Source organism: Sturnira hondurensis, unplaced genomic scaffold (assembly GCF_014824575.4).
Source record: "Sturnira hondurensis isolate 20B ecotype Veracruz unplaced genomic scaffold, ASM1482457v3 Scaffold0019006, whole genome shotgun sequence".
Classification (NCBI taxonomy): Eukaryota; Metazoa; Chordata; class Mammalia; order Chiroptera; family Phyllostomidae; genus Sturnira; species Sturnira hondurensis.
Window position 1 is genome coordinate 6,288,633 of NW_028091637.1, and position 8,153 is coordinate 6,296,785.

Sequence of the window (8,153 nt, forward strand, 5' to 3'; positions counted from 1 at the left end):
GTGGCCACGGACCGCGGTAGGACCTGGAAGCCAAGGGGGCGAAATTTTCCAGGTTTGGATTCGTCTGGTGTAGCAATCTTGCATCGTGGCAAACCTCCACCCTCCATTCCCCATACCCGTTGTCCGGACTCCCTAGTGGGGCGAGGAAATACCCCCATTCATGTTCGAGGAAAAAGACAAAAGGCACCCCCACTCCCCCTCATGACCACAAAGGTCACATGGAGGTTCTAGAGCCTTCCATGGCAGGGAGAGGAGTTGGTGGGACAGTGTTCATGAGGGAGAAGGGTGGACGAGGAAGCAAAAAGACATCTTTAGGTGAAAACCTCAAGTACAGAAGACAGCTATGCCTGTTCCCTTAATGAACCACATTTATTTTTTAAAAAATGACTAAGACTGTACACAAAAATCCAAGATCTCTAAAAAGTCTCTAAGAGCTGTGGCATCGGCTTTTAGTTTATTCGCATCAAGGAGTTGGGCGGCAGTGGGGGAGGCGGAGGAAGAAGATGAACAGGAGTTTTCCTTAGACACGGTTCAAGTTAAGTACAGAGTAGCTGAATACATTCTTAACTATCTAACAAGTAAACAGAATATCCCCAAATATGGTGGGGGTGAGGAGAGGAACTACCCCCCTGCTCCGGCGGCGGTTGTTAGGTGATCCGCAAACTCGTTACAAAACCTAAGCACCAACTGTACATAATCTCGGACACCCATGTAGACTATTTGTACAATATATTCCACGTTATTCTCTAGTGCATCTAACCACGCACAGCTGTACACGTTAAATTTTTCCTTTTCCTTTATTTTTGGGGGGTGACTCCCTCTTTTGTCCCCTCCTGAGTCTTAGGAACCCCCCCAGGGCACACGGCAGAGGCCTAGCAAGCAAGTGAGGCAATCCTGAACCAGGGCGAACATGGCTTGTTCTGAAAGCCTGGGAGGGCTCAAAGCCAGGTAAAACCTGTACCTTCACTAAAGTTTTTCTGGCCTCCCAGGCCTAACATCTTTTGTCCCCAGCAGAAAGTACGAGCACAAAGTGCCCTGTTGAAGCTTGAGGACCAGTCCTTCTTTACTAGAAGCAAAAAGAAACCTAACCGATTCTGGGCTTCTATATGCTTACAGATTTAAAAAATACTGCAGAAATAAGAACCAAAGCTTTCACCTCATTGGATGGCGCTCAGCACTCAACTCCACAGCCCCTTTCTCTGCACGTTTAGTGTTTCCAATAAATTAAGTCTAAAACCTTGAATAACCTTCACATTTTAAAACGCTTCAAGTCCTCCGTGAACTTTATTTTAGAAAGAAAAGTAAAATGCTAGGCTTGTTCCAGTTACCTGCAGCAATCAAAAAGCTTTGGCACCTTCTTTTAGAGAATTGCACAGAACAGGACGCATCAAGGTGGAAGGCAAACGTCTTTTTGGCAACCTAGGCAAAGAAGACAACAAAAAAAAACGCCACCCAAGTCCATCTGCAAAAAGTTAGCTCGTTCTTATGAGGTTAAAATAACTCTTTAGGGAGTTGTGTAGAAAGCATAATACCCTCCCATGCCTTTTGAGGTGTCTTTACTGTACTCTTCAGCGTTCATGTCCTCGCACTTTATGGAGGGAGAATTTTCGTTACTGGAGGTGCTGGGAGACAGCCGCCTTCGCTTGCAAGCACTGGTGTAGACCCCTGAATCATTGGAATCCAGAGACTTGATGGAAGGGGGCGTCTCTATCCAAGAAGAGCTAATTTCTTCCTTGACTTTCTCCTTGGAGAGCTGATTTTCAGAGAACACAGGGGGGCTTGTTCTGGAGGTCCATGGGAGTCCGGCCGCCATCTTCCTCTGATAAGAACCTCGACCTCCCCACCCTGCCATTGCAGGGAAGGCTGGGTCAGGGTAATACCCCAGGGCATGGGATGTCTGGAGGGGCAAGGATTTAATACCATATGGGAGCAAGGTGCTGGAAGTATACTCAGACTCATAGGAACCGATGTCTAGTTTGTTGGTCCCAGGTTGCTGGACAGGCGTGACAAGCCACCGCTGGGGAGGGTTGGCCACCTCTTCGTTCTGTTGGGGTGAAAGGAGGCCGTTGGTCTGTGGCACGGTTCTCTCGCCATTATAATATCGGGCTTGAGGTAAAGTGTTGACAAAGGGCTCCGGGAAGAAGGACTGAACGCCGTACCGACCTCCAGGGACAATCTGATGGGATCTAGGAGAATCCGTGGGAGATGGAGTTAACCTGTCATTTTCTGAAGCCGTGTACATGCTACAATATAAAGAGAAACACTTAAAAAAAAAAACCCTAATGTTGTCCCCAAACAAACCAAATTCCCAGAAACAAAAAAGTCTCACGTCCTGGACTCAGTGCTGGGAGCACTAGTCTGTTGGTGTGGAGAGATGGAGGTAGGAGATGGCCTGGCCCAGCTGAACTGGACTCTCAGCTCATGGGGGAAACTTTCCCACCACATAGGAAATAGTTCCCTGCTGGGCATTAAGTATTTAAACTATAGGAAATCCACCTTTGCAAGTCGTAGGATTTGAGGAACTCAGAGCAACTCTGCCTATCAGTGTGATGGGAGGAATGCTGGCTGCCCTGTGAGGAATCTCAGATTTAAAAGGCATTTGCAGAGCCTTGCTGTTGATGTGAAAATTACATCCTCTTAGTTTCAGGTTTTTCTTATGTTAAAAAAAAAAACAGAGGGGGAGTAATGATACTTGCTTCTGGGGGATAACATAGTTGGATTAAATGGAAAGGTATGTAAATGCAGATTATGAAAATTTCAAATCTCCACTTAAATGGTAAAAAAAAGCTCCTCATTTTTAAGCCCTTAACATTTCTTTAGAAATGAAGAAAAACCCTTCCGAGGAAATTCTAAAGCAAGATTAGTCAAGGCCAAAAAAAAAAAGTCAAAATAAAAACAAGTAAAAATTGCAAACAGGAAAGCTTTTTTCTACAATGTATTCTTGGGGAAAGCATCTGTTTATGAATGTCCTGCTCAAAGATGACAGGCAAGCATGAATAAAAGCAGCACTTACGAATCATAGTTGTCCCTGAAGCCTTTTGCAAAGGGGTTATGATCAATCTTCAGTTGAGTTATCTGGATAGGAGGAAAAAACAGTCGTTGAGTGCTTTACCACACAACACTGGGCCTGGCTTTCCCGAGAGTCTTGGGACACTTAGGACACTCACATCGGTGTTTTGGTAGGCAGTGACCGCAATGAACTGTGTTTCTGAGAAGGTGAATGTCTGGGTCTTCGAGGGCTCGTTCAAGTCCTCCACGCCATCCTCTGTAACCTCCACGATGTGCAGTCGTGGCTGGTACTTGTGTAAAGATTGTAGGACTATCATCTGGAAACGGTAGGGGAACAGAGCGGCCAGGTTGAAAGAGTCTCTCTCTTAAAGGCTCAATTGAAGTAGATGATCTTAACCAACCCCATATTTTGGAAGGGGACTTCCACTTGCTTCCCACCGACAGCTATCTTTTTCTATGGCCATTGTGAAGGTCTCACTGTTGCCATTTTTGAAAGTTAAAGCATAGCTGAGCCTGTATGTTTCAGAAATACTGTTTCCTCTTGGTTTCTTAAGTCCTCAAAAGACTTCAGTATTTCTGTTCCTATTAGTCAACTCACTTACTGAAATCCAGTAAGAAAGTGAAAATGAGAAAGTTCAAAAGAAAGAAAAACAGAAACAGGCAAGCAAACAGGCAACACTGCAAATACAAATACAGCGAAAGGTGTGGAAACTTGTTAGAAAAGACATCTACAGCCAGAAGACACCCCTTCCTGTCACTCTACCTGAGTGTTGTTGTTATTGGCGCCTTTGTTATTGGTGAGTTTTAACTTCCCGAAGGAAATCTCCTGTCTCATCCAGTGGGAACCAGTATTAGGAGATTCTGGGTGGACATACATTTTGTTGCCTAGGAGAAAATGAAACAAAAACACAAAACCGGAGCATATAGATCTGTTTGCAAGTGGAGTGTAGGGGGGAGGGATATCTTGTTACCTATGGTCAAGGTTTAAGAGCCGGACTTAGAGCACAAATCTCACCAGCACTAGCTGCTTACGAAGGCCAACAGAGACCAACTAGACTCAGCCCAACCCCACCTCTTGGGGGGGGGGCCCTCTGCTCCCACCGCCCTTCCTTGGACAAGGTGCTCATCTTAACAGTACCTCAAAATATAAAAACGAGAGCCTACAGGAGATGCCTCTTGTAGTTCAAATAAAGCTGAAAAGACAACATCTGGTGGAAATGGTTGCATGTTTATGCCCAAACTTGGGTGGGGGGCTGGTGCTTTCTCAAGTGGAGATCAGAACGCCACCCAGAGAGTTTAGGACAATTCAGGAGAATCGTTTGCCCAAACGTAGGCATTGCAGGGCTGCAGTAGGGTTATGATTCAAGCTCTGTATATCGGTAAGCAAGAAATCTGACTTAGCAATTCTCTCCTTTAGTCAATCAATCGAGACAAAGAAACTCATGCTGACACTTCTGGGTTCCAGGTGTGTGTGTGGGGGGGAAATGCTTGTGTCAAGGGTTCCCCATCCGTCCCTCCCGGCCCCAGCCTCCTCACTCCTCACCCTGCATGTTGTTGTCGGCTTTGCCGCAGGTCACCCACTTGCCCCCCTGGAAGCGCCAGTGGTTGGGGTCCGCCAGTACCACCTCTACGAACACGTTGTAGTGGGCGGCTGGATTGAGTCCGTTTATGTTGAAGCTCAAGAAGGGAAACATGCGCCTGCGCAAGGAAATAGAGGCAGGAGAAGCGACTTAATCACCCCCTGAGAGCAGGCCTACGCCCGGCCAGGCTCGAGGACCCCTAGGGTAGGGTCGGAGTGCGACACTGAGAAGTCTACAGAATGCCCACAACACCGATAAAGTGGTCCTTATTATGTAAAATATTTTTTATGCTGGCAACTCTTTGACCGCCCCTTCTCCAAAATAATTTGCCCCAATGTCAGTACTTCCCACAGTCACCCGCTTCTCCGACATCTCCCCATTCAAGTGCAAGTATCAGAGAACAACATTAACTTGTTTTTGTAAACACACACAAAAAACATTTTTTCTTTCAATTTTTACTGGTAAGGCTAAAAGTCTCTTTTGAGAGGCCCTCTCTCCCCACCACCCACTATCCGCAGAGGTACCCACCGTTTGCAGTGGGATGCGTATCAGAACTTTCTCACCCCTCGAACTCCAGCCAGGTCTGGTTCCAGGGCTAACCAACTACCCAGACCAAGCCTCCTGTGCCGGGGCTCTGGTCCTTACGCCCATCCTCCGGAGGCGCCCCACTGAGACCCTGGCGCCTAAAACTGCGGGAGCCCCGCTACAGCGCTCAGGGGGCCAACCCTTGTGCCTCCCCACCGGCCCCATCCTCTGTTTCTGGCGGGCAAGCAGGGAGCAGAATACCGCCGATCGGGTGGATCTAATAAATTCAGTCTTGGGGACAAACCTCAATTTCCATATCCGCGCTTCCTTGTCAGTTCAGGTCAGGGTAACCGGAGGGAGGAAGCAGCCTTAACATTTAGCACCCAGCACAAACCTCCCGTGAACATAAGGGAAGGACACCGAATCGGAGATGCGCCGTCTACCCTGAAACACTCTCCAAACAAAGTGCATCTCCGGCCTTCCTCAGGGCCACACTCTCTCACTGTCCACCTCTCGCGCCCCGGGTCCCCTCCGCGCCGCGCTCACCTGCCCTGTTTCGTAATGATCATCTCGGTTTGGTGGCGGTGGAATTTGAGCCACAGAGGCCGGTTGCATAGGTAGACGTGGGCACGTAAACTGGAACCAGAAACCTCCAAGCTCCCCCATCCTCCGCACGAGCCCGCGGCTGCTGCCCCGGGGTACGGCCCATAGAGCGGAGCGCCCTGACTGTACTGATAGGCTCCCGGGCCGCCTCCCCCGCCGCCGCTTGCGCCCGCGCCACTGCTCGCGCCGACTCCCGGACCGAACTGCGCCCTCCCGGGTGGGCACACAGTCGCCGGGAAGCCGCCGGAGGGCAGCATGGAGCCATAGGGGTAGCGCGCACCGTTCGGAGCCGGGTACACAGATCCGTGGGGCGCCCCGGCTGCAGCCTGGTATGGAAAGAGCGAGCAGGGTGCGGCTAGCTCGGAGCCCTGAGGCCCCGGGGACTGGAGGTAGTAGCGCTCGGAACTCAGGCTGTCCATGGAGTAGCGCGCGGTGGCGGCGGCTGCGGCAGTAGCAGCGGCAGTCGCAGCTGATGGCAGCTCCTCTTCCCCGCAGGGGGAGCCCTTGCGGCCGTCCGGGGGCCCTTGCTTGGCCACTGCCGCGGTGCTGGCAAAGGCGTCCCCGGCGTCGGCGTCACTGAGCATGACCGCGGGGGCCCCCGCGCCGGCGGCTGCGGATTCCCCGCTCCCTGCCTCGCACGAAAGGCTGCCCGAGAACTTCTTGGGCGCTTTGTCTAAGTCCAGCCTCTGAGGCGAGGGGGTCGCGCCGGGGAGGTGACCAGCGGTGCCGCCGCCGCCGCCTCGCGCACCCTCCAGCGGGTAGAAGTGTGCGCCAGGCAGGTTCACCGAGCTCACCAAGAGCTGCTCCCCTAACTGCATGCTTTACAAAGCGCAGACGGCAGTATTTCCTCTCCTCCCCTCGGCCTTATTATAAAGGCAGGATGGGGGAGCCAGCGCCCTCTTCCGAGGGGAAGTTACCTTCCCCTTCCTCCTGTGCCGGGGCTACCCACCTGGCGACGAGCGGGCAGCTAAGGCGCACTCGCGCCTACTGAACCCAGCGTCCTTTCCGCAAGGAAAGCGCACTGAGTTTGAAAGGTACAAGGTGGAAATTGATCGAGAAGCACTCTTCTTTTCTTAGCCGTCCTTCCAGCCTCTCTGGACCCCCACCTTCCTCCCACACTCACACCCAGAAAGAAGAGGACTTGGATCTCTGTTCCCATCCACCCACCAGTGCTAGCCTTTCTGCCCTTGACTGCCAGGCTTTCGGTCAAGTTGACCACTTGGAAACTTGCAGGCTGTCATTGGCCGCTTTATATATGTGCTGCCAGGGAGGGGCTTCGCGGCCCCCACAGTCCTGGGACTCTCCTATTGGCTGCTGGAGGTGACACTAATTCAATTAAGCATGTACTAATTGGATCAAGTCGCCTGCGACTTTATTTTCCTTTTCCTTTAGTCTGAATTTTTTTTTTTGAGACTGTGTCCTGCTGTGAGAATCAATTCTAGTGTCTATTTCCCCAGAGTTTAGGCGGACAGCGTTTGGGTTCTCCGCGGCGGGCTCCACTCTTGGCACCGACATCATCTCCGGGCTCGGAGAAGAACACGCGGGGGCGGGAGCAGGTTTCGGAGGCCAGGAGGAGAAAGGCTCTGCAAGTTGGCTTGTGGGGTGGCCTGGTCCTTGAAGGTGGGGATGTGGAGCGAGTTGGAGAGAGGCCCAAGCGAACTCTCCTAGTCAGGGGCTGTAACTTCTGGCACACTTTCCTCCCGAAGGGTGAAGACTTCTTGGCCTTCAACACACACGAACCACTTTTGTTCGGCCCCATCCTTTTACTCAGTCGGGAGGATTTATGGGAGGAACCTCGCGCTCGGCTTTCGGGATTCTAGGACGGCGAATGCCTGCTGCCATCCTTGAGGATCAAAGTCCTCAGCTTATGAATCAGAAGCCCCGGTGCGGTGGGATACTAGGAACACCCACACCCTCAGGCCAGCATGCCTGCTTTCAGGAGGCAATCACTTTTACTCCCCACAATTTAAAATCCTAGCCGCTCAGGTTCCCTGAATCCCAGATCCTCCCCACTCCCCAACATCAGCTGCGCCTGACACCGAGAAACAAAGGTTCCCCAGCAGCCTCGCGGTTAAGATTCCCTGAGCCTCTCCTCCGCGGCTCAACACAGAAGGTAGAATAATTAGTGAAATAATCAGTTTGGTCGTGAACGAAGCCCCTTTGCCCCAGCTGCCTGTTTCTCTCCTGCGTTTTCGCAGACAGTGGAGTCAAGAGTGGTGCCGTCCTATTTTATTGTTTTATTATGACAGGGGATGGGGCACGTTTCCTTGCCTGAATATTCGCTGTTAATAAGCAATTACAGACGCTGCTTGTAATCGCTACGGGAGCGCATTTTCCGGCTGAGATGTCGGCACTCTGCTTCCCCAACCGAACGCGATCACACGGGAAACTCTTCGCCCACTACAGATGAGGCGGCCACGGGATTTGTTGAGCTCT

The 8,153-nt window shown here is 51.3% G+C and overlaps 1 protein-coding gene across 2 annotated transcripts; it reads right to left on the reverse strand.

Moving 5' to 3' along the window:
- Positions 1-437: 437 nt before the first annotated feature.
- On the reverse strand, positions 438-6,922 carry EOMES (eomesodermin). Of its 2 annotated transcripts, none has more exons than XM_037070773.1 (6): positions 5,661-6,922; positions 4,553-4,707; positions 3,773-3,894; positions 3,168-3,326; positions 3,014-3,075; positions 438-2,186 (listed from the first exon to the last, which is right to left on the reverse strand). In XM_037070773.1, the coding sequence occupies exons 1-6, from the start codon at positions 6,533-6,535 to the stop codon at positions 1,505-1,507; spliced, it is 2,055 nt and encodes a 684-aa protein (XP_036926668.1). In that variant the 5' UTR covers positions 6,536-6,922; the 3' UTR covers positions 438-1,504. The 2 variants fall into 2 exon arrangements, with proteins under 2 accessions (XP_036926668.1, XP_036926667.1); XM_037070772.1 differs by having other exon boundaries at positions 438-2,243.
- Positions 6,923-8,153: the final 1,231 nt, after the last annotated feature.

What these genes read in the sequence shown, in the direction of transcription:
- EOMES (XM_037070772.1), bottom strand. Translation starts at nt 6,535, where the DNA reads ATGCAGTTAGGGGAGCAGCTCTTGGTGAGCTCGGTGAACCTGCCTGGC. An exon ending in ATCATTACGAAACAGGGCAG is followed by an intron (nt 4,708 to 5,660) that starts GTGAGCGCGGCG and finishes TTCCTTGCGCAG; the next exon opens with GCGCATGTTTCCCTTCTTGA. An exon ending in CTGCCTACCAAAACACCGAT is followed by an intron (nt 3,076 to 3,167) that starts GTGAGTGTCCTA and finishes CCTCCTATCCAG; the next exon opens with ATAACTCAACTGAAGATTGA.